The following is a 26689-nucleotide window of genomic DNA, read 5'->3' as shown; positions in this document are numbered from 1 at the left end:
CCCACGGAGGTTTCCGGGGCCGGCGCAGCTGCAGCTGAAAAGCTGGGAAGCTGCAGCTGCGCCAAACAGAGCCTAAGTTTAATCAGTGCAAGAGGAGGGAATTAGCATGCCTGCAATTAGTTTGTACTTTTGTAGATTAAAAAAATGATTAAGTTTTTAATTATGGATTAATCATTATATTAGTATGGTCATTAACTGCAGAATTAACTGCAGCGAGTCCAGCTTGTGCAATTGCACATGTTGAACGGTTCAACGAAGTCGTAGGCTGGCACTTTTAGAGGGTCTGTTTGGGGCAGCTACAGCTTACTGAAAAATCTACTACTAAGCTGATTAAAAATAATTTGTCGATGAGTTAAGTTTGGTGGCTATTACAAATTTTTATTTTTTTTGAAAAGTCAAATCGCTGTCAGAAAGCTGTCGCCGCACCTTGATAGGTGTGATGTGAAAACGTTGTTTTCAGCATTTTCAAAATGAATAAGCTGACAAAACACAGTTTACCCAAACAGACCAAGTGTGTTTTCATTAGAACTAAACGTATTTTAATTTCTAAATTTTGTTTTTTTTTATTTATTTGGGTAAAATATTTTATTTTACATAAAAATATAGTTAAAGGTCTATTAATAATGCTCGTGCATGCAAGAGAGATCGATGTGTATTTATATACTTACCACCCAATTCCTATGTGTTTACATATCTAGCACCTAAATTTACTTTTTCGCCCAAATCTTTCAAATCACATAAAAATATCATTATTTTAACTTCTTAAATGTGAAATATGAATTTTCCTGAATAATTAAAGTGTCATGCAAGGGTCTATTTAGAACAGCTGTAGTTATTTGAAAAAACAGTTGTGAAAACACAACAATCATACTCACATCGCTTGTAGCCAATCTGAATCATGTAGGAGTCAAACCGCTTGTACCGCTTGTACCATTACCTACCAAACCTCCACATAATTTATTTAATATACTTTAAAATTGCCTCTGTCTGATATATATGCCATGAGGACTTGTTAGATGACAGGCCTGTTGTGATTATAGCTAATTAAGTTTAATCAGTGCAAGAGGAGGGAATTAGCAGGCCTGCAATTAGTTTGTACTTTTGTAGATTAAAAAAATGATTAAGTTTTTAATTATGGATTAATCATTATATTAGTATGGTCATTAACTGCAGCGAGTCCAGCTTGTGCAATTGCCCATGTAGAACGGTTCCACGAAGTCGTAGGCTGGCACTTTAGACTTCGGGTTTGTTTGGGACAGCTGCAGCGTATTGAAAATCTGCTGATAAGCTGATTAAAAATAATTTGTCGATAAGTTAAGTTTGGTGGCTATTACAATTTTTTATTTTTTTGGAAAAGCCAAACCGCTGCCAGAAAGCTGTCATCGCACCTTGATAGGTGTGATGTGAAAACGCTGTTTTCAGCATTTTCAAAATGCATGAGCTGCCAAAACACAGTTTACCCAAACAGACCAGGTGCGTTTTCATTAGAACTAAATGTATTTTAATTTCTAAATTTTGTTTTTTTTTATTTGTTTGGGTAAAATATTTTATTTTACATAAAAATACAGTTAAACGACTATTAATATTGCTCGTGCATGAGAGAGAGATCGATATGTATTTACATACTTACCACCCAATTCCTATGTATTTACATATCTAGCACCTAAATTTACTTTTTCGCCCAAATCTTTCAAATCACATAAAAATATCATTATTTTAACTTCTTAAATGTGAAATATGAATTTTCCTGAATAATTAAAGTGTCATGCAAGGGTCTATTACATGCAAGGGTCTATTTGGGGTAGCTGTAGTTATTTGAAAAAGCAGTTGTGAAAATATTGCAGAAGCAACTATAAAAACACTGTAGAAGATGTTGCAAATCAAAATGTTATCGTAACTACTACAATTTAAAAAAAAAAAAAAAAAGTTAAATCGCAGCTTTGTAGCAGCCACTACACTTAGCCAAATATGGTGACAAATTGCAGTTTTTAGTTGCAGCTTTTTGAAAATAACTGACAACATAGAAAAAAACTACGATATGACACCATACTGCTGTCCAAACACACTCTAAATATATAAGAATTAAGTGATAAATCGTCCAAAGATAAATTGACAAAAGAGGATAAAGTGATTAAAGTTGAATTTTTTGTTTGAAAAATGATATTAATGATCGACATATTAGATTTTGGTTGTCAATTAGTTATATATTTTCTAATAAGTAATATTAGAGTCATTGATTTGAGTGCAATTAAGTTTCTTTTATTATTTTTAGCTCGGCAAATTTTTGGAATCGGCTAAGACTAAGGATATGTTTGAGTCATGTACAACTGTTTGAAAAAAACAATTGTAATGGAATAGGCTGTAAAGCTAATGAAGAAGATCAGATCGCAGCTTTCTCTCTCTCTCTCTCTCTCTCTCTCTCTTCACTCCTCATATGCTCTAACTCTCGAGGCGTGTTTCTAAGAAGATAATTTAAGATTTAATAAACTTAAAAATTTTATTTGGCATTCATCTTCTTCCAACCATCATCTTCTGTCCGTCATTCATTAGCCATTATTGCTCGATCAGTATCACCTTAGATTGCTATCTCTCAAATATTATCATTGCTTAAGTGTCACCCATTTGTCATGATCTATCTAATATCACTTAACTTCATTGCCAGATCAATATTAACCTTATATGTGTTGCTCCAAAGCATTGTTGGGCTAAATAGCATCATATAAGTCATTGGTTTTGTTTAACTTGTTAAATTAATAATTTTATAAATATAAATAAATTATCTCAACATCTCAAGAAAAAATAGGACAAGAACTTAGCGCTTCTATGCATAAGGTTGTTGAGAATCCAATTTCAAGCTAAGTTGGGGTCGGCTTGAATGGATTGAATGTGGCTCGAAATCAGTTTGTGGCTCGTAACATTAAATTTCAAGCCAGCTCAACTCGAAATTGAATCGAGTTGGCTCAAATTGAGTTATTTAGATCCATTTTAGATTGAAATCAGTCCAATTTGGGTCGAAATCGATATTAGTTGGCTCAGCTTGAGTTATTTAGATCTGTTCCAACATGGAATCAGCTCGTGACTAATATTCAATTTTATTTAGCATTATATATAATTTTAATAAATAAAAGATACTTCGAACAGATATCCGATCCAAAATTTTGGCAGAGATAGCCTGACTCATTTATTTGGATCCAATCTCGCTCCGTGCGAAAAATGGAATCAATTTTCGAGCGATCTTGAGCTACATTCACAACCATATAGCTAGGATTTTTACTTTAAGTGTGAAATGTTTTTTTGATTTCAATAAAATTTATTGATAGAACCATTAAATAATACATAATTATATAGAAGTCTTTCATATTTAGAAGGCAAAGAGCCACTCACCATTGATTCTATCGCTATGTGAGGAAAAACTTTTTGAGATTTTTCTAATAAAAAATAAAAATAAATAAAACCTAGTTACGTTAGACTTCATCAAAGCAAACCAAGAAGCGACAAATATGTAAATAACAAAAGCTTTTAAATTATGCCAAAGGATATGAAATTATGACCAAAGAGTACGACCGTCCAAAAAGCTCGTTGTTTGCAAACAGTTCGTGTTCGGTTCGTTCGGTTAGTTAAATGAATCAAACACGAACAGTGATGCGTTCGTTTGTGTTCGAATCGTTATTGTTCAAAATATAAAATAATTTAAAATAATTATATATATATATATAATTTATGATAGTTTAAAAAATTAAATATATATTTATATAATATAAGTTATATAATTAATTTAATATATTATTTATATATATTAATATTAGGGATATCAAACTGGCTCGTGTTTGACTCATTCGTTAAGAAATGAACACGAACGGTGACTTCACGAACAATTTGGAATACGAGATTATTTCAAACAAACTAAAAATTTTAAACAAACCAAACATGAACGAACACAAGCTCTATTTGTTCGTGTTATGTTCGTTTACACCCCTACCAAAGAGTGACCATGTAATTTTTTCTAATGTCCGTTTCTATTATTTTTTAGTTTTTAGTTCTTTTTTTTTTAGTTTTTTTTGGATATTTTTAAGCAAATTAGAGTTGATCAAGCTTCCCTATGGTTTGCTTATTTCTCAATAAAAAAATTGATATATTAGGGTACATTTGGCTCATTTTTATTTTCAAAATTTTGTTTGACTCCTATAAATTTTTACTTTTTTTTTTTATTTTTTAAAAGTAGTTCTGAATATTTTTAAAAATAATTATTATAATCAAATATATTTTAATTTAAATTAAAAAAAAATAAATAAATAATAAATTAGAAATAAAAGTAATCCCTATCAACCCATTTGCTATGAGAGGCATAAGATTATCATTTTATGCGGGGAAATAAAGTTGTGGGCTTTGCCTTGTGGCACAACTCACACTTTTATATTATAAGAAAATAAAAAATAACAAAAGCATTTAAGGTTGAAACAAGACAATATATAAAGTGAGAAGTATATATTTCATCTATTTGGAAATTAAAATTTTAATTTTTTTCAATATATAGACATTGTATATACCAAAAATATCAGAACGAATCTCAAAGATAACGAACGAACAAGATGAAAGGGCCTCCTTCTGAGTTAAGTAATCAACCAATGGTCCGAGACCGAGCATGAAGTTGTGTCTTCAAACCCGGGATAAGTTCAAGCTCGGGAGATGGCTCCTCACTCAGTAGCGGCAAGACCCGCCGAAGGTGGGGCATGAATCATCTTGACAGCGAATGTAGTCAAATACCCTTTGCGGGTTGCGACGAGATCTTCTTAAGACCTTGCAAGATTAGGAGATCCGACCGAGACGACCAACCAACCAGGTAGGCGAGATATGAGTCTTGTATGACTCAAACCAAATGGAAAATGAGCCACAGCTCAATGCAAGAAAAGAAAGCCGACCACATTCGACTGACCCCACTTTCGGACTGAACGACCACCGTGCTTTAGTCGATCGCGCCAAAAGTAGTTGAGCAAAATCGTCATACGACGGAACACAACGATATGTCAACGCGTACTCCGGATGGCACAGATGTCACTTAGTCGGTCGCCTCTATCAGTTGACTTCAAGCCAGCCGAATAGTCAATTACCACCAATGTTGAAATTCAAATTTTAATACAAATATGACATAAAATTTATACAACATAAAATTTATACAATAAATTAAAGTCTTAAGGACATTAAGAATGGTTTCCATAACTGTTACGTGCTTTTGTAATTATACAAAACACTTCTCTATAAGTATGGGGCAAAATATGAATAAATAGACATTTCCCTCGATTCTCTCTATAACGGTCTCAGACTTATTCTACTCTCTCTTCCTTCTCTCCTTCATTTGACCCTAACTCTCAAAGCATAATTCACCGAGGATAAACAAGGATCCAACATCCTGAAAGATACCTCAAAACACCCAAAAGTTTTAGCATAGGACTAAATCCCTCCAAGTGTACCATCCAGGCATCGATCGAAAAGTTAATCTTCTTACTAACCCCCGAAGGACTAAAGGCTGACCGGTCGACTTGCCACCTCCATGAAATACCAAGGAAATCCAGAGGTTGACTATTCGATTGGCCAGGCTTAATCGTTTCATCCCGAAATCAGAAAACAAGTGTGCAGCGTTCTTCAAAGAGCTAGGGAAGAATCAGTGTTTCGAATAGACGACCAAATACGAGGAGCAGCTCAGAAACTTGAAAGATTCCTTGGTATCACCACCACTACTTAAAGGTCCAAAATAGGCAAAAGAACTTTTGTTGTAACTTGGAGTCGAACGAGAGGCACTCAACTCAGTTTTGGTTCGAGATGAGGCAGGAAAGCAATAACTGGTCAACTACACGAGTTGAGTACTTCATGGTTCCAAAATCAGATATCCAATTATGCAAAAACTAACATTTTCTTGGATTGTTTCTCTAGTAAGCGTCGGTCGTACCTCCAGATGCATCGATCCAGGTGATCACGAACCATTTGTTGAAGTCTATACTCACATAGCCAGAGCACTATAACAGACTGATAAAGTGGGCAGTGGAGCTCAATAAATTCAACATCACCTGCATCCCTCAGACAATAATCATATTCCAAGTGATCACAATCTTCCTGGCTGACTTCTCCGTGACAGAGGAGCAAAACAAAGGACTTGTCTCCAACAATAGTACATGAACCTTATATGTCGATGGGGTCTTCAAGAAGGCAACAACAGAGCTGGTTCTGGTTCTGTGCAGCCCAGCTGGAGAGCATCTCTACCAGTCAGTCTCAATAGAATTCAACGTCATAAACAATCAGGCAAAGTATGAAGCGTTGATCGCCGAACTCCGCTTAGCCTATAAAATGGGCGCTCGAGACTTTCTAGTGAGGTCTGACTCCCTGTTGATTGTGATTCAAGTTAAAGGAGAATTTGATCTTTTAGGTTGAACATAAAAGATCGTCATATGATGGGAACACAACGACCTGCCAACTCGTACTCCGGATGGCACAAATGTCACTTAGTCGGTCGCCCTATCAGTTGACTTCAAGCCAGTCGATTAGTCAATTACCGCCAATGTTGAAATTCAAATTGTAATAAAAATATGACATAAAATTTATAAAATAAATTAGAGTCTTAAGAACATTAAGAATGGTTTCCATAACTATTGCGTGCTTTTATAATTATACAAAACACGTCTCTATAAGTACGTGGCAAAAATATGAATAAATTAACATTTCCCTTGATTCTCCCTATAAAGGTCTCAGAATTATTCTACTCTCTCTTTCTTCTCTCCTTCATTTGACCCTAACTCTCGAAGCGTAATTCACAAATGATAAACAAGGATCCAGCATCCTGAAGATACCTTCAAAACACTCAAAAGTTTTAGCATAAGACTAAATCCCTCCAAGTGTACCTTCTGGGCATCGATCAGAAAGTTAATCTTCCTATTGACCCCAAAGGACTGAAGGCTGACCAGTCGACTTGCCACCTCCATGAAATACCAAGTAAATCGAGAGGCTGACTAACGGATTGGTCGGGCTCAATCGTTTCATCCCTAAATCAGAAGACATGTGTGCAGCGTTCTTCAAAGAGCTAAGGAAGCATCTGTGTTTCGAATGGACGACCAAATACGAGGAGCAACTCAGAAACTTGAAAGATTCCTTGGTATGAACACCACTACTTCAAGTTCTAAAATAGGCAAAAGAAATGTTGTTATAACTTGGAGTCAAACGAGAGGCACTCAGCTCGGTTTTGGTTCGAGATGAGGCAGGAAAGCAATAATTGGTCTACTACACGAGCTGAGTACTTCATGGTGCCAAAATCAGATATCCAATTATGCAAAAACTAACATTTATTTGGATTGTTTCGCTAGCAAGCATCGACCGTCCCTCCAGACGCATCGATCCAGGTGATCACAAACCTTTTGTTGAAGTCTATACTCACATAGCCAGAGCACTCTGACAGACTGATAAAGAGGGCAGTGAAGCTCAGTAAATTCAACATCACCTGCATCACTCGGACAACAATCATATTCCAAGCGATCATAGTCTTTCTGGCTGACTTCTCCGTGACAGAGGAGCTGAACAAAGGACTTGTCTCTAACAATACTACATGGACCTTATATTTCGATGGGTCTTCAAGAAGGCAACAACAGAGCTGGTTCTGGTTCTGTGCAGCCCAGTTGGAGAGCATCTCTACTAGTCAGTCTCAATAGAATTCAACGTCATAAACAATCAGACAGAGTATGAAGCGCTGATCGTCGAACTCTGCCTAGCCTATAAAATAGGCTCCTGAGACTTTCTAGTGAGGTCTGACTCCTTGCTGACTGTGAGTCAAGTTAAAGGAGAGTTTGAAGCCAGGGATGAGATGATGATCAGATACCTTGCCAAGCTGAATACAGAAATCATAAGATTTAAGAGCTTTCTCATTGGGCACGCCATCTGGAAGACAAACAAGTAGTCGACATTCTCTCCAAATGCATTTTTTTGGGAGGAATACTGAGAAAGCTCACCTTTCAAAAAAATGGACGACCCGAAAGTCATGGAGATGGCCACCGACAGGACCATGAGCTAGGTGGATCAATATCCACTATCTAGAAATCAATAAAATAGAGAAGATTGTTGGTGCAGCCTCAAATAGCGCCACCGGTCTTCATTTTGCCATTTGCTCGATGTCGTTATCATTGTGGAGTCTCCAGTTTAAATTCAATTAAATTAATCTTCTCTCCCAATGCTTCTCTACTTCAGACCATGTTAATGACCTTGAGAAGTGAGAACTCAGGGAGGAAGTAAGGGTCAAACGAAAGAAGAATGTAGGAAAATACTTCTATGAGGTGAATTTCATGTTGAAGGCTCCAAAGTGTTCGATTTTAGGCACTCTGAAGACACCTTTATGAAGAGAAGCACATGAAGTAAATCCACATAACCAGAGATTTTAGGTGGTATCACCTATTCTGGGGTTCAACTTCTTCTATGAGAGTAAACTCTTGTAGTTAATTACATTTTAAGTAGTCAAAAGAACTTAAGAAAACTCTCGATAAAAGTTGAAATCTATTTTTGAAAAGTTTAAGTGTTGTTATCAAGGAAAGAAACTTTAACATCTCATTCTAAGGGTAGTAGAGTCCTAAAGATCTTAGACACTCCTATAGGTTTGTATTTAGTTGAGGTTCGTTCCGGGTTTTGAATGTCCATTCCTACAAAACAGAGTTAGTACACCCTAATAACAAGCAAAATAAATTTGAGGTGACGTTTTTTTTTTTTTTTTTTTTAGCATCGCTACAAAAAAAGGTTAACAGAAAGTTATTTATGTTCTTGTTTAGTTTGTTTGTTAATTTTTAATTTTTAGACAACTCGGTCCCTAATTTACTTAGTATGAGAGGTGGTCAAACATGTTATGACTGAAAGATTCTTATCATCAACCACGGATTGCATCGTCCAAGAGATATTCCTAGATTCGGGTTGTTGGGTTCAAATTGCATTCGGTGATCTTTGTTCATTAAGGTTTCATTTAAGTTTTAATATTTTTTTAATTTTAGGAGTTGAAAATTTTAAGTTGTTTAACACTTAGTAGCCGATTAATTTTATTTTTTCCATTTTGTTTGTTTTTGTTGCAATGACCAATTCATGCCCTTATGGTTTCATCATCCAGGGTCATTGAGGTTTGTGATTTGATAGTCACAAGTGGCTGGAAGATATTTTGTTAGCAGCAATGCGTTGCCTCCAACAAAATACTTTCTCAAACCAAGTTGCATTTTTTTTCTTAGTTAAAGTTTAACTTTTAAAGGTTTTTAGGGTGAATTTCATGTCATTTTTTTAGGTTGATTTGATACTTTTGGCCCAAGTTATTCCTGACTGAGGCTAAGTGTGTGTTTATTCTCGTATGAGAAGTTAAACCCTGCTTAACCTCTAGTCACCTAGATCTATGTTGATTTTAAATTAGTTAAAGTTGGGTTGAACTGACCCAAAGTGAGCCTCTAAGTAATCCAAGTTAACCTGAATTAGGCTAGTTGTCCCTCGGATTATCCTCAATCCTTTTTTAAGTTTAATAGGCTTAATTTAGGTTGACTTAGTTTAACTGGAGTCGAACTAAACCTACTTGACTTTAAACTAACTCGATAAAATACCGAGTCCGTCATCATCAAGTCACATTAACTTAGAATCAACTTAGGTTAGACTGAGCTGATTCAAACTAATCATCCTAGATTGAGTTAAGTTTAAGTTATATCTGACTTGTTTAAAGTTCAAAATAATTTAGACTTGAATTATTACTGAAGTTTAAGTTGGATTAGACTTGAATAAATCCTTAATTAAACACTCCAAAGTTTGAGGTTGAGAGTCAAATTGGGTTGATTTGAGTTAACTTGATTTAAGTCAAGTTGGTCCAATGATTCAATTGAATTGGGTTAACCTGAGTTAAGTCGGCTTAACCCTATGATTTAGTTGAATTTGATTAACCCAACTTCGGGTCGACTCTATGTTTTATTTGATTTGGGTCTAACCCGAGTTAGATCGGGTTGACCCTATGATTTAGTTGATTTGGGTCTAATCCGAGTTAGGTTAGGTTGACCGAGTGAATTTAGTTGAATTAGGTTTATGTGGGACCTAAGGGGATTCAATTTGTACTAAGTCTAAGTTGGATTAGACTTAGGGTTTAAGTTCAATGTAGGTTGAACCTAAAAGAGTTGGCTGTCCAACTTTGGGTAGGACCCAGGGTTTTAGGGTCAGATTCAATCTGAGTTAAACCTAAAGTTTAGGGTTATGTAGCATTATGTATAATTTGTGTTAGACATAATATTCATGTTATGTTCAATTTGGGTTGAACTTAAGGGTTAGGTTCAATTTGGGTTGAACTTATGGGTTGAACTTAAGGGTTAGGTTCAATTATGGTTGACCCTAAGTTTAAGGTTTAGGTTAGGTCTAATATGGGTTAGACCCAATATTTAGTTTAGATTGAACTTAGTTTTAGGTCTAATATGGGTTTGACCCAACATTTAGGGCTATGTTTAAGTTCGGCTGAACCTACATTCATGTTAGGTTCAAGTCATACTCCTAATCTTCATTTAATAAATCAACATGCTCCTTTTAAAAAACGTCCTAAAAAATATTGCATGTAGAGGCCTGATACATTCAGACACACACAAAATAGAAGTACAATATGTATAACATATACAATGAGTACAACGTTGTATTCATTTATTTTTTTGTCTATCCAGATGTAACTCTACATCTAAATTTCACACTTAATATTTTTTCCTGAGAGAAATTGTCACCTATAAACTTTTATTTTATCCAACAACACATAAAATCTTGTACAATTGATTTGAAGGAGTTTTGTCGTTCAGCAAAACTCCTTTAAAAGTCACATCCTTGGAACAGATGCTGCCATTTGGGATCTACAACAACAATAAATTGATGTTTTGTTAAAAGAATGGAGCTTCATCGTTTAGGCCTCGATAACTAATGAATGTTATTTCTTCAAATTTTAAATTTAAAGTATGGACGTAAAATTCTTATAAAATAAAAGAATATCATATCATAGCTTTTTTTTCTTTAATTAGAATAGGAAAAAAGAAATAATTTTTTTTATAAAAAAATATCAATTTAATTTATTAAATTCTGACATTTGATTATATGCGATCTAAAATTCATAAATTCATATAAATTTAGAATTTGCAATTATTTCTAAAATCTTTTAAAAATGAAAATTTTATTGACACTTGCAATAAGTGAAAATAAAAACAACTGTATAAAACATTTATTTCTTTTACATGGAATCAAATGAGGCCTAAATGCAAATATAAAAATATTAGCATAAATGCTACTTGTCTCCTTCATCTAGTATCAATGTTTCATTGTTTGTAAACTAATATATATATATTGAAACCAATTTGATACATAAATACATCAAATTAAATAATATATATAGAAAATATGTTTATGAACAGTGTAAACAACAAAAACAATCGGTATAGCAAACTGATCGACACTAATCAGCTCGGAACAAGTCAAAGAACTCGACCTAATTAATTTTAAGTTGATCGATAGTCATTACTCTTGGCTCACTAACTACCCCCTCTTCTATCAGTCGAATTGGCCTGTAGGTTCCTCAATCTCGGAAGGACCCATCGATGAAAACACGTAAAACACTAGTTTCATTTATGTAAAATACCAAAATAGTCCTCATAATTCTAATAAAGCAAGACAATAAGTGTAATCTTATAATTGTACCCCCTATCTCCAAAAATAGGGGATCATTTATGGAATAAAAGCTACGTATTCTTTACTGTTCATTGTTGTGCTCTCTCTTTATTTCACTTTCTTATCAAAATTCTATCCCGTGGGTATGTTTTTCGGACAATTTCAAATTCAACAATAATTTTGATCATTTTTTAAAACCGAATATTTAGTCAACCCAGACCACTTAACACATCAATTAGATTAGGCTAATTATCCTCCCTTTAATTAGAATATATTTGAATCAATATACTCCTAAAAGTTTGAAATGAGTTGGGCTATTTATTTGGTGTTGACTCACTATTCATATTGATGGCATGGATATCATACTTTCTTTTGTAGGTGTTTGGAAATTTGTTAGGTGATTTCATTTGATTTGGATAGCTTTATATTCAAGTTGATGCTACATAAGTTATTGTATGAAAGTTTGATTGACATGAAAGCATAACATTGTGAAATATAAAAAAATATATTAGAAGAATTAAAAAAAAAAGAAAGAAGAGGAAAGAGAAGGTCAAGAAAAAAAGGAAACTAGAAGAGGTCCACTTTTAAAGCTTGTGATTAAACTAGTTTAAAAGCTTGATTAAGGCTTGATGCTTGAAAAGACAATAAAAAGAATGTGGTGTGTGAAGAAGCTTTGCATGGTAGGATAAGGCATATTTATTAAACTTATTGAATTAAATTCTCATTTGCTAAGCTCAGCTTGATAAAGCTATCATATTTTTTCAAATAAGTTGTGTGTTTAGAACTTATTAATCAAAAAATAGACAATCTTGAGATGAGCTCAAAGGAGGCTTAAAAAAAGTTTAATAAATAAGCTTGAGCTTGAACACTATCCTACAAGTTTAAATTAAACAAGCTTTTGAGAAATATGCTCAAGCTCAAACAACCTCATGCTCTAATTAAGATAATAATAATAATAATAAACCTCATGCTCTATTTAGCTTGGTTCTTTTGTAGCCCCAAGTGTGCTTGCAAGTAATATAACTCATGCATTAGTTTAATCATTTTGGCTATACCATTAGATTGTCTTTTCAAATGTCACTTGCAAGACTACATAAGATAACCAGAATGAGTTCTCTAACATGCTTGATTGTAATAAAATATATTGTTGAAAAAGAAGTAAAAGGTAAAACCCTCCATTGTAGAATTTTATACACATTATTTATTCATTTTCCCTCTATACTTGTATAGTTTGTGTTAAGATCAATTCATTAATTTTCCTAATTTATATAGTGCATTTCATTTTAAAAAATTTAGCTTTCATTAGTGTTTTCCTTTCAAGACATTAAATTGCACAACTAACTAATGCTTTTAATAACATCAATTTACCCTCTCTTTTGTGTATAAATCTAACTACACTTAACCTTAAATTGGTATCAAAATTTTCATGCATCCGTATATGTGGTTTAATATTTAAAAAAACTTTTGTATTTTTTAATTAAAATATAAATTTTATTTAAAATAAAATTCATCTTAATATGTAACCATCTTAATATGTAATAAACGGGAAATCAAAGAAGTATCTTTTATAAATACTATATAATAAATAAATAATTTGTGATACACTTTTGAAGCTTAAAATGCTAATTATATAAAACTATGAGAAAATAAATATAACACTTCATAAATACATGTACCATATAAATTTATGTATTTAAAATACATATTTTACTTACTATTTGTACAGGCCCACCAGGCCTCTGGTTGGGTAGATGCCCGGCCCATTCATCGACCTATCTTATCTGAAGCCACCAGTCCAAAATCTCAGATTTCTCCCAACCGCTCCCTGCAACAATCGCTCAATCCCCCCTCGTTCCAAATCCGGCCATGATCGCAGCTTTTCAAGCTCTCTCTCTCATACTCGAACCCATCAAGCTCTCCCCTTTACTTCATAAAACCCCCAAACTCCGCCAAACCCTAACCTTAACCCCATTATGCGCCGCAAAGGAAGGATTCATGGCCGCCGAAACTTCGAGCCATTCCCGCCCCATTAAACGCCCTGCTCGAAGGAAACCGACCTCCTATGGAACCTCCCGGAGATCAACCATCAAGAAGAGCTTCTCACAGGAGCAAGTCATCTTCACCACCCCGGTATCCAACAACTCTTCAATCGCCATCATCGGCGGCGGCCTCTCGGGCCTCCTCTGCCCCCCCCCTCTCGCCCCGAGAGGCATTCTTCGATCTACTGTATTCGACACCGGCATTCATGGCTTGGGAGGTCGAATGGCTACGCGGACCTTGGTCGAATCCCAGAAAAAACTGGTCTTTGATCACGCAGCTCAGTTTTTTACCGCTCGCGATGCGAGATTTCAGAAGCTGGTTCATAAGTGGGTTTCTGAAGGCTTGGTTACTGAATGGAAGGGCGTGATTGGTGAGCTTGAAGCTGGCGGACGATTTACCCCAATCCAAAGCTCTGCTGCTAAGTACATCGGGATCGAAGGTATGCGTTTACTTGCAGATTCAATCCATAAAGGTACCAACTTGGTTGAGATTATTCGACCTTGCTGGATCAGCAAGCTCGAGCCTTTCAATGGGATGTGGCATTTGAGAGAGAAGGAGAGGACCCGTGGTTCATTTGATGCAATTGTTATCGCTCATAATGGAAAATGTGCAAACCGCTTACTTTCTTTTTCCGGCTTGCCGCAGCTCTGTAAACAGATGAAAAAGCTTGAACTCAGTTCAATCTGGGCTCTTCTTGCTGCATTCGAAGACCCGCTTCCTGTTCCATTGGATGAAGGGTGCAGAGCAGTGGAAGGAGCTTTTGTGAAGGGTGTTGAAGCTGTTTCATGGATGGGTAACAATACCAGTAAGCTTTCTCTTCTGCGGGACAGTAATGGCGGCCATCAATGTTGGACCTTTTTCAGCACAGCGAGTTATGGGAGACGAAACAAATGTCCGCAGGAAAATATTTCTAATGCCACAGCGGAGAAGGTGAAGAAGGAGATGATTGATGGCGTGGAAGCTGCTCTGGGACTGTGTAAGGGGTCGCTTCCTCAGCCATTTTACTCTCGTGTTCAGCTCTGGGGTGCGGGGCTGCCTAGAAATACACCTGGAGTTCCTTGCGTGTTTGATCCCTATGGACGGGCGGGCATTTGTGGGGACTGGTTGCTGGGTTCGAGTATGGAAGCTGCGGCTTTGAGTGGAATATCGCTGGGGAATCATGTGGCGGATTACTTTGAAGATGGGGGGAGTGAAGTGGAGAAGTTTGCTGTTGGGTTGAATGAGGAATTTAAGGATGTATCTGGCTATGATATTGGAGATTTTCCAGGTTTTGATTCCAGTGAAGCTGGAAGCTGGGATTTACAATGTGTTGCTCGATGATGGTTGTGTGGAGTGAACAATGCTCTCACTAAGAGAGGAGAAATATTTAGGTGCGGAAGACGCACGCAGAATTAGGTGCGGAAGAAGGTTATTCAAAGGGTATTGGGGGGTTATATCCGTGTTATTGGGAGTATAACCTCACTATAACCCCCCAATAACCTACAAATAAGATCTGCCGTTCTGTTTTCATATATTTATAGTTTACTTTATATATTGTAGGTTACTTGGAGGTTATTATGAGGTTATAGTGAGGTTATACCCCCAATAACATGGATACAACCCTTAGTACCCTTTGAATAACCTACTTTACACACCCAATTCTGCGTGCGTTGCCTAAATATTTCTCCTAAGAGAGACAATGATCGGACATATAGCGTGTGAGAGGAAGAGAAGTTGATGGATCAGTGATTCGGAGTGTGGGAAGAAGCACGTTGGAGAAGACTGGCAGGAACAATTGCATGTGAGGAGAGGAGAAGTTTGTGGATAAGAAGGCATTGTAAAACTGGGGAGATGCAATGGAATTTGTTCAAAATGACAGTGAAAGATTTGGTTGTGGAATTGATAGTTTCTCAAAACAATCATTCAAATGTTAAACTAGGTGAACTGATTTTGACATGATAAAGTCTTACTAACAGTCCTTGAATGTAAAAAAAAAAGACATAATTTCATCTGAAATATTTTTATGGAGATATTTCATTAAGATGAAATTGTAAGTGTATTTGATCAGTTACTATATGAACTTAAATTTCGTTATGAGTACAAAGTGGTCAATTTTTTTAAAAGATGATAATACATTTTGGTAACTTGAAATCAATAATATGAAAAAATGTTATGTGCGGATGACTGCATGTCCGGACAACAGACAACGGCTCATTGGCCGAACGTGCGGTCTCTGCGCCCAATATTTTCCTCAATAATGCATGCACTATATGGAAAAATGTTGTTAAAAGGGATACTTAATTTTGTTACTTGAAACATCTTAGCATGTTTTAAAAAAATACAAACTAGTTTGACCAATTTGAACAATTCACTTGCATGAAATTTGCTAGAACTGGTTATAATTGAAGGTTGAACCTTTTAACTAGTGAATCAATTTGATTTCTTATGAAATGCATGATTCTAATGTTTGCCCTTCTTTTGTTATTTTTATTGGGTGTATAAAAATAAAAGTTTTCTTTATAATAGGTAAGACTATTAAAATATTTTGTCTTAAATTTTTTAATTAAAATCATATTCAAATATTCAAGTGAAGTGTATTGATTTGAAACTTTGTATATATAATTGATGAAAAAATCATTATTACACCTTTATTATATCATTTAAATCATAAATAAAAATAATTTTAATATCTATTGCATCATTGAACTTAACCATTAATTAAACTTTCAATTTTGATAATCCTTCTTTCTAGTTCAATACCATTGACTTTTCAAAACTTATCTATTATTTAATCATATTATAAAACGAAAACTACACTTTAATGTTCTAAAATGGTTAGAGGCAATTTAAATGCATACCACATGATTTATCTTTTTACATGTTTTAACAACAAAACATTCATATTTAGGGTGTGTTTGGGGCGGCTGTTGCTTTTTTCAAAAAAGTTGATGTAAAGCTGTTTCTTAGAGAAGTAGCTTTTCAGAAACTATTAGAAAGCTACTTATGAAGAAGGAGATGTCTGTTTGAGAGATCTGTTGTGATGTTGTTTCTGCTAAGAAAAGTACAGTTTTTCAGAAAATTCAGAATTAAATAATAGAAAGAGTTCGTAGTGCTAAAAATTGATAATCTAGTCCAAAATACTCTCATACATAAAAAATGATTAGCTATTTAAAGCAAATGACTACAATAACTAGAACAACAAAGGTAATCAGCAAGTTTAGAATGATGTTTGACTTGAATTTTGGATGATCAAGTCTTCGAGACAATCTCCTCTTCATCTCTACTTCTCTCATCGACTAATCATGATCAGGAGGTACCTCGTCAATGTCATCAACCTGAAGTAGTCGCAATCTGCAAGAGTCATGTTTCTAGAATAACAATAAAATCTTCTCCCACAGTTGTCTTTCCTCCTAGACTGGTACTGAACACACTTGTCACCACAATAACAAAGTGGAACTTTCGAATTGTTGGATGATCATGAGCTCATATTTCTTGTTATTATAATACAATATTTTTCTAATTAAAAAAATTAAGTTGATACAACATTCGAAAAATTCTAAAATAAAATATAAGCGGTCTTAAAATTAAAAATTAAAGTTTATCGATGCAAAAAAAGGTACAACACAGTTTGCTATATATATTTGTAAAAATACATTCAGAAAAAATATATGAAGATGAAATATGAATCATCAACAACAAATAACTATGTGATGCTACATATGTAAGGTCGTTGCATTCACCAAACCATTAGTAATCTCCTCGCTCAACTATAATATCTCTTTGACACCTTCTCCCTCAGAAGTGTTGTACTTGTTCGCCCTGCATTTCTCTTCTTGCACAGATGCTGGCTAGCTTTCTCAGTTATGTAGGTAGGATCATCATCTAAGACCCTAAAATCGACATCATCTTGAGATGGATGCCTCCGTAGAAAATTATGGAACACAGTTGTTGCAAAAATTATCTTGACATATTTTCTGAAAGAATATGTAAGCATATCTCAGAGTATGACTCGCTTCTTCTTCCATACATATAATGCTCGCCCGATAACACTGTGTAATGACGAGTTTCTTTTATTGAGCAGCTAATTCCTCCCTTTAATCACTTGGTTGTTGCGCTCAAAGTCGGCGAGGTGATATCTCATGTTGAGAAATGGCTTCAAAAAATTCAGTTGCAGCGGATATCTCGAATCGACAAGATAACACCTTCCTGCATAATGATGAAATTACTAGATTAGTTCAAACACAAATATAATAGGGACGGATTAGTTAAAGACGCCAACCTTCAAGAGGCATCGAAAATTTGTATTCAGGCAACCGGGTTGTAAATTTAAATATATTGCTATCGTGTGCACTCCCTCCCTAATCAGTCATTATGAATGTCAAACACATGTTGAAATCGCATATTGTTAATATGTTCTATATTGCAGCTCCACGCCTATTGATATAGGTTTTTTTATCCTCATTCATCACGTGTGCGTCCATCAATTACTCATATGCAATCCTTATTATAAAAAAGATAAAATTTAGGTTATTTATAACTTTTCTTTAATTAATTAAAGGACGAATAGAGAGTGAGATCATTGCCTTGAAAAACGACATGTACCTCTGATCCTTACTAATTTTCTGAGGTGTTTGAGTAAAAGATGGGTTCAATGATTTGATGATATATGTAACCATTTTAACTAAAGAGTTAACCCCGACATGGAAATACCTATTGATCATCTTTATAGAGTGCTAGAAATGCTCAAAAGCTGCACGAATGGGCTCATTGTACGACATAATGAGGAGCATGATAGCTAGCACTTCTCAGGATGTAGATCGTAAAGATCCATGAAACCATATTTGGATTGCAATTCATTTAATAAATCACATAAAATAGCTGTTGACATATGGAAGGGGTCAGAGCAAACAATTCGATCAACATAACTTGTCAGAAAAACTGAAAACCATTATTCATATAATTATTCAAACAATATAAACCAACAAAAGAGTTTGAAATAAACAAGTGAGCATTTCTCCATATATATTTCATCAAATTGCTTCTACTGGTGAATTAGAACATGTAAGAATGTTGCTAATTAATCTATCTTGCAAACATCAACTTTGCATGAAAGTATATGCAATACGCCTAGAACGTCAAAATTTTCACAGAGGGAACAAAAAACGCAGAGGTAGGCAGCAAATGAAGCTCAAAAAAACTGTAAAAGAGAAAACCTCACTGAAATGTTGCAGCAAGTCATCTGTGCCGAGCGGAAAGAGGGGAGCGGAACCAAATTTCAGCCCTAGAGATATGAGTGAGAAAGGAGGAGTGGCGAGGGTATATGCGAGGAAATTGAGTGAGATTACCTGAAATCCGAATGGCCAGCAACGTCAAAGATACTTCCCAATGAAGCTCCAACCGCGGACCGCACCCTCCTCCTTCCATTTCTGCGTTAGACTCGATGCGGCCTCCGATCAACATAAGGTTGGCAATAAAATGGGAACCAAAAACCACTTCTGCTTCTCCCAAATGTAAAAGGCAAAAAAGCCACAACAACAGAATCCCAAATAGGCTCTTAAAGGCATAACTCAAATCTATAACAAAATATCAAAAATATCACTATTACTATTTAAAAAAAAAAGAAATTCACTCTTCCATGCATAAAGTTTATGACACCAAGTTGTTATAAGTGTAAATATCAAACTTCTGAGTGTTAGATATGTAAATATATAAGCATTGTATGGTATGTATGTAAATTCCCAAAAGTTTAAGCACAATTAGTTAAGGTGAAAAGAGAAATACCACAAGTCTTAATCCCTAATGAGCAACACATTAAAAAGAAATTAATGCACTCACTTAATCTTCTATATATCCATGGCAAAGTGCCCTAAGAAGGTCACTCAGAGAGAGAGAGAGAGAGATATAGAGAGAGAGAGAGAGAGAGAGAGAGAGAGAGAGAGAGAGATTGAGCCGAGAAAAGAGTGGAAGAGAAAGAAATGATGGAATTTGCAGAAGATGATGGCAACACCCGAACAGGTTTTTATTTTTATTTTTATTTTTTTATTATTTAAGAGAAACAGGTTAATTAATTATTACCTGCAGCCCAACTCTAATCCTTCATAAATAACGTTTTTTATGTCAATTTATATAAATATTATTTCATCTAAACATTATAAAAAATCAACTAATTATAATCATTATATCCAAATATTAATTACTTATAATTGTTTCAGAAATTGTTATTTTCAATATAAACCTTTTTTATTTATATATGCAATTTTTACAAATTGAATCAAACTAAACCCAAGAAATTTTCAATTTAATTGTAATTAATGTTAAATTAATTAAGATATTATTTTAACTAAACGTAACATTAGACTTGTAATCAACTATAGTTATCTCTGTATGATAGATCCCATTTTTAAGACTCAGACTTATGAACTTTGAATCATAAGTTGGTTAACTAATCATTGTTTAAGAGCTTGCTAATTCTAACAAAAAAATTTAATCTTTTAAAAAACTTTAAGGAATATTTACATACATACCACTGAATTCTTATGTATTTACATATCTAACATATAAACTTTAATTTGTATTAATCTTAAAAGTTAAAATTGTGATGTTTTCTATGTGATATGATTATATATGTTTTTCATGTATTTACATATCTAACATTTTAACTTTTAAGATTAATACAAATTAAATTTTATATGTTAGATATGTAAATAAATAAGAATTAAATGGTATGTATGTAATTTTTTTTAAATTATCATCCAAAATTTTATTTATTTATTTATTATGATATGATGGACGACCGCCCTCGGCAAAGTGAACAAATATTACGTGGACTCCGGACGTAGAGATACGTCCGGAGTCCAATAAAATCACGCCACGTGGAGGTGACAGAAAGATAAAAAAAATTCATTTTAACACTAGAGAATATTTCCCCCATGTTATTCTACGTTATTCAGATGTTATTGTGGTTGTGTTCATGTCTTATTATGTTCTGGGAATATTCTCGCTGTTATAATAACACAATAACACATCAATACCACCACAATAACACCTGAATAACACAGAATAACACAGAATAAATATTCCTCTTTGTTATCGGGCTGGATCACAAGAAAACGTGTTTTTTTTTTTTCTGTTGAACTCATTGGACTCCAGACATACCTCTACGCCTAGAGTTCGGACGTAATAATTTTTTTGGCAAAGTGGAGGGGAATATGTCTCCTTTGGTGGGATTTGCCGAATGGATTCCACTTTAAATCACTTCTATTGAATCTCTGTTCCTTATAACTAGAAGTGCGTTCATCTTTTTTATTTTTTATTTTTTAATAACTTTTGTCCTTCCAATTATTTCTCTTAATTGAGGATACCATGTAGGCTTTTAGAGTAATTATTTAATAAATAATAAATAAATTTAGAAAATGGTGATTTTAATTTTATCTTTTCTAGCGCAAATGACTTTAAAAGAGATGCATAATCATAAGTTAAGTGTTGCCGAGATGAGAATGATTATGTGGATGAGTGGCTTTACACTTAGAGACAAAATGCGAAATGAATATAACCATAATAGGGTTGGTGTAGCTGCTGTGAAGGACAAAATTAGAGAAAGTCGTCTTAGATGGTTTGGTCACATTAAACGTCGATCATCTGATGATCCGAGTAGGAGAGTAGATGTTTAAGATTCGACTTGTGTTAAGAAAGACAGGGGTAGATCTAGGAAGACTTGGGCTTATTGTATAAAAAATGATCTTAATTTACTAGAATTAGATGAATATATGACACTAAATAGAACGCAATGGAGAAAAATGATTCGTGTAGCCGACCCCACGTAGTGGGATTGTTGTTGTTGTTGTTGTTGTGCAAATGAATTTCTTTTTTTTCTAAATGAGATTGAGTCATTTTAACTTCTTAAGTCATAATTAAATACATACCACCCAAATGTGTATTTTATTTACATATATACTACATAATTGTTATATAATTGCAAATCTAACATATAAACTCTCATATTTACATCTATCGCTTTAACATTACATCAAAACATCGCAATCACTATTCTTTTGAAAGTGAAATACACATCTTCATGCATAGGTTTGACACCAAAGGGTTATAAACGTAAATATCAAAGTTTAGTTGTTCCATATAAAAATGCATAGAACATGTCATATGTATGTGATATATTAGATTTGAGAGCTATACATGTAAATATGAAAATGTAACTGTTAGATACGTAAATACACAAGAATAAAATGGTAATTATGTAAAATCCTTGACGTATTAATTATCTGCTGCAAGTCTTCTTCAGGAACTGTATGGACTGCAACAGCACATGCGATTACAGCCATCATAGGCTCAGGTGTTCTGGCTCTGCCATGGAGCGTAGCTCAAATGGGATGGGTTCTTGGCCCCTTCACACTTCTTGCCTGCGCATCTGTGACTTACTATACTGCAAATTTGCTCAGTGATTGTTACAGAACTCCTGATCCTGTTCATGGGAAGAGAAATCACACTTACATGGATGTTGTCAGGTCATGCTTGGGTAATTTGTCATTCACAGTTTTCTCTTTTCAGAAATAAATTACAGATATGTCCAAAGGTAAACCTCATTTCAGAATAAAATAGATTAATGGACATGTTGCTCTGCAAATTTACATACAGGTCCAGGAAATGTTCTTCTCTGCGCCATTGCTCAGTACGCGCTGCTATGGGGAACTATGGTTGGCTACATCATCACTGCTGCAACAAGCATGATGTAAATTCATCAGTGCTGAAGGTTGAAGATGAAAAACATTCATCAATAATTAATTCCACTTTTTTTTTTTTTTTTCTTTAAACAGGTCCATCAATAGAACAAATTGCTTCCACAACAAAGGCCACAATGCCGCCTGCAACACATCAGGAAATTTATATCTCATCTTGTTTGGAATAATTGAATTGATTCTATCACAATTTCCCAATTTGGAGAAGATAACAATAATCTCAATAATTGCGGCTGCAATGTCATTTGCCTACTCATTCGTTTCACTCTTCTTGTGTATATTCAAACTCGCTTCAAACCATGCGGTTCGAGGGACAATTATGGGGGCTAAAATCGGTGGCACCGTGTCGCCATCATCGAAGGTTTGGTCTGCTTTCCAAGCCCTTGGAAACATAGCATTTGCTTACACCTACTCCATGCTCTTGACAGAAATACAGGTATGTATAAATTTCTTTTTTGCTTATGTATATAAGGGAAATTTACATACGTAGCGTACAATTCTTATGTTTTTACATATCTCACAATTGAACTTTCATATTTAGGGTCCGTTTGGGTCAGCTTATAAAAACGCTGCCTCACCATTTGAAAAATACGTTTCGGTAGCTTATCTGAAAACGCGGTTGGGTTTTTACACTAAACGCAGGTCGCAGGTCGAACCCCGTGGGTCGCGTTTCGTGGGTCGCGTTTCAGGATAAGGTCGAACCCCGTGGGTCGCGTTTCAGGATAAGCTATTTATCTGAATAAACACAAGCTACCTCAAACGCACCCTTACTTTGTGAAGAAGGCAAATTTCAATGGTCTTTTTGACATAAATGTGTGTGTGCAGGATACAATCAAATCTCCACCTCCGGAAAACAAAACAATGAAGAGGGCTTCTCTATATGGGATTGGTGTCACAACAACATTCTATGTATCAGTAGGCTGTGTTGGATATGCTGCATTTGGCAACAATGCTCCAGGCAATGTTCTTACAGGTTTCTATGAACCATTTTGGCTTGTTGACATAGGCAATGTTGCAGTGATTGTCCACTTAATTGGAGCATTTCAAGTAAGTTCTCTGAAATTCAACTGAAATACTTGCAATTTTTTTTTAAAGAAATTAGATTTTACCATAGATGCCAATCTACCAAACTTTCATGCCAACTTCTTCAGGTGTATGGGCAGCCCATCTATGCAAAGTATGAAAATCACCTGTCGAAGAAATGGCCGGATTCTATCTTCTTCCACAAGCGCTACACATTGCCGCTCCCATTCTGCAAGGCTGGAGCATTTAGCTTCACCTTCTGCAAGCTCATCCTTCGCTCTGTCTTCGTCATATTGACAACATTGATGGCAATGATGCTCCCTTTTTTCAATGCCGTCGTAGGATTGCTCGGCGCGATTGCCTTTTGGCCCCTGACAGTCCATTTTCCTGTTTCAATGTTTATGGTGCAGGCGAAAGTTAGGAAGGGTGAATGGCGATGGGTGATGCTTCGCGGCCTGAGTGTCATTGCCCTTGTTGTCTCTGTTATGGCTGGTGCTGGCTCCATTGCAGATATAGTGCACAGGCTGAAGCATGTTACAATGTTCAAGACAAGGCTGTAGGTTTTGGAGTTTTGATTATTTGTTACAAAAATGGTTATGTTTTAGTTTGGTCACGTTGATGTGATGTGAAATGTTTGAATGTTTGTTATTTCTTGCAAAAATTTAGTCAGACAAGATTATAAATTTGGTTCAATCAGGGACAAAATTAATTTTATTTTTTAGAGTGGGCAAAATCACCAAATATTTAAATTTCAACACATTACATAGATATGCTTCATAGAGGTCCTCCTATCAATAGAAACAACAAATGAAAATAAAAAGACTCAAATACTACTCTACTTCTCTCTTCATTTCCCCTCTCCTCTGCTTCTAATGCCAAAATCACCTCTCCTAGCTCCTAATGTTAGTTATCTCCATTGATCTCCAACAATTTCACCACCTCTAGAAATCTACTAGATGCAACCACTACTTCCAAACCAAATAAAATTGAACAAAGGATCTCTTTTGCCACCTCCATCTCTTCTATTCTCTTCCATTCAAAAAATGATCAAACCCAGTCATAAGATTTATAGGACCTCGCTCGCTAAAGGCTAAGAGCCTCAGAAGAATTTTTCAGACCACCCAAAACTTACTATTTACAAATCAACCACCCTTTTTCAACCATTTTTCAAGTTCTCGCTCGAATATCAAAATTCATGATAAAACCCTGACCTCTATTTATCTTTTTTATTAAATACTCAATAGTTTATGTTATGGTATGACTCATATATCATATATGTGAGTTGGGGCCGGTACATGAGTAATGTTGTAATTATATATTGTACTCCAGAGTTTTCTAGGGATATAAATAGGTCTGTATGTAACCCTAGGTGTTATCCAAAAATTCTGTAATCTCTTTTTCTGAATATTGAAAGGAATTTGCTGCTCTGCTCCCGAGGACATAGGCATCTTTGCCGAACCTCGTTAAATCTCTGTGTTCTTCTGAATTTGTGTCGATTCTTGTTTTCTTCACCTTAATTACTCAACAAATGATATCAGAGAGTGGTTCTAGGGTAGAAGAGGAGAAATTTCGTCGCCACAGGAAAGAAGATAATTTGACAGAGGAAGGTTGCGGGTAGGTATCCAAAAGTTCCAAAGCTTTGGCCCCGGCAAAGTTCGTCGAGGAGTTTCAGTTTGGAATCGCGGCTTGCAGTCTGCGCAAGCTTCGCAGAGAAGGCAGTGGCGGAGCATTTGGGCTTTGAATTGCGGCAGACGGGAGGCAAAAAGTGGTTCGCGGCTGGTGTTGGTCGAACAAATCCGAGAGGACTCTTTCCTTCCCAGAACGGAGGAGAAACAGGAGAATATTCTCCCCCACAAATTTCCATTTTGCCTTTGTTGGATAGGAGGTTGCCTTTGCTGGAAGGTCCGCCCCTTTCCTTTTCTGGAGGCGAGAATCGCGAAGAAAATATTTCTCTGGAATATTCAGGGGAATATTCTCCTGGATTGATTTTCCTTAGACTACACGCGGAGGTGAAATTTTGAGGAAGGATTTTCCTTAACTGGTTCCAAGAGAAAGGATTAAGATTTTCTTTGATAGAGGCTGCGGAGAAGAAATTTGAAAGGAATATTTTTAAATTTCCTTGAAGGACATGGAAAAGACAGGAAATAAAAGAAAGATCTTGAAGGAATTTGTAGGAAAATATTCCTTACAGGTTTAATTTTCAAATGGTAATTTCTGGTGTAAAATTTGAGGTGCTGAAGTTTGATGGAATTGGTAACTTCGAATTGTGGCAAACAAGGGTAAAATATTTGTTGGCGCAATAATGAGTCCTGAAGGCTTTGCGGGCAAATGAAGATTGGGAAGAAGTGCAACAGCGAGCGGCTGCAACCATATGTTTATGCCTGGTAGATGAGCTTATATACCACATGATGAATCTAAAATCTCCAGAGAACATATGAAAGAAATTAGAAAACCAGTTTATAGCCAAATCTCTGACGAACAAGTTGTATCTGAAGCAAAAGCTGTATGGGCTGAAGATGCAAAAAAATTTTGATCGAGCGCAACACGTGAATGGCTTCAATCAAATAATCATGAATTTATAACGGCTTGATGTGAATATTGAGGATGAAGATCAAGCGATGATTTTGTTGTGTCCATTGTCTTCTTTCTGACTACTCTGACATACATATGGGAAAGAGACTATCAAAGTTGATGAGATTACTGCAGCATTGTTGGCTCACAACCAGCGGAAGCAGAATGCAGGGGAAAGCTCTCATGGCAACAATTTATATGTTAAGGGTAAGCAGGAACGTGGAAGGAAGGAAGAGAAGGAGGGTTCTGGAAGGCGAAATTCCAGATCGAAATCCAAAGGCAAAAGGATAATTCATTGCTACAAGTGCAAGGAGTCAAGTCATATCAAGAGAGATTTTCCAAAGCTTATTAAGCGGACTGGCGAGAAAAGTGATGCATCATTGAAGTCTATAAATGTGGTACAGAATGATAATTCAGATTGCAGTGATGGTGATATGCTCTCAGTTTCATCAACTCAGTTCACAAATGCATAGATTCTTGATTCAAGATGTTCTTATCACATAGCACCTAATAAGGAGTGGTTTACTTTATACAGGTTAACTAATTCTGGCTCATTCTATTTGGGTGATAATAGATATAGATGCTGCAATATTGTGGTATTGGAGAAGTCAGAATTCAGATGTATGATAGATGTATGATGACACAATTAGAAC

The 26689-nt window shown here is 35.2% G+C and overlaps 2 protein-coding genes across 2 annotated transcripts; both read left to right on the top strand.

Annotated features, from left to right (window-relative positions):
* Positions 1–13432: 13432 nt before the first annotated feature.
* On the top strand, positions 13433–15627 carry LOC110028856 (renalase). The gene has a single exon (XM_020730881.1). It carries the CDS (start codon positions 13540–13542, stop codon positions 15031–15033), a length of 1494 nt encoding a protein of 497 aa, XP_020586540.1. The 5' UTR covers positions 13433–13539; the 3' UTR covers positions 15034–15627.
* A 4043-nt stretch (positions 15628–19670) lies between these two features.
* LOC110028847 (amino acid permease 8-like) lies at positions 19671–24131 on the top strand. The gene is made up of 6 exons (XM_020730863.1): positions 19671–19707; positions 21989–22222; positions 22342–22435; positions 22521–22878; positions 23268–23489; positions 23594–24131. Exons 1-6 carry the CDS (start codon positions 19671–19673, stop codon positions 24023–24025), a joined length of 1377 nt encoding a protein of 458 aa, XP_020586522.1. The 3' UTR covers positions 24026–24131.
* Positions 24132–26689: the final 2558 nt, after the last annotated feature.

The sequence above is a fragment of the Phalaenopsis equestris genome, unplaced genomic scaffold (genome assembly GCF_001263595.1).
Source record: "Phalaenopsis equestris unplaced genomic scaffold, ASM126359v1 Scaffold000533, whole genome shotgun sequence".
Lineage (NCBI taxonomy): Eukaryota > Viridiplantae > Streptophyta > Magnoliopsida > Asparagales > Orchidaceae > Phalaenopsis > Phalaenopsis equestris.
Note: the sequence above shows the minus strand (reverse complement) of the source record. Positions and strands in the feature narration are given on the sequence as shown.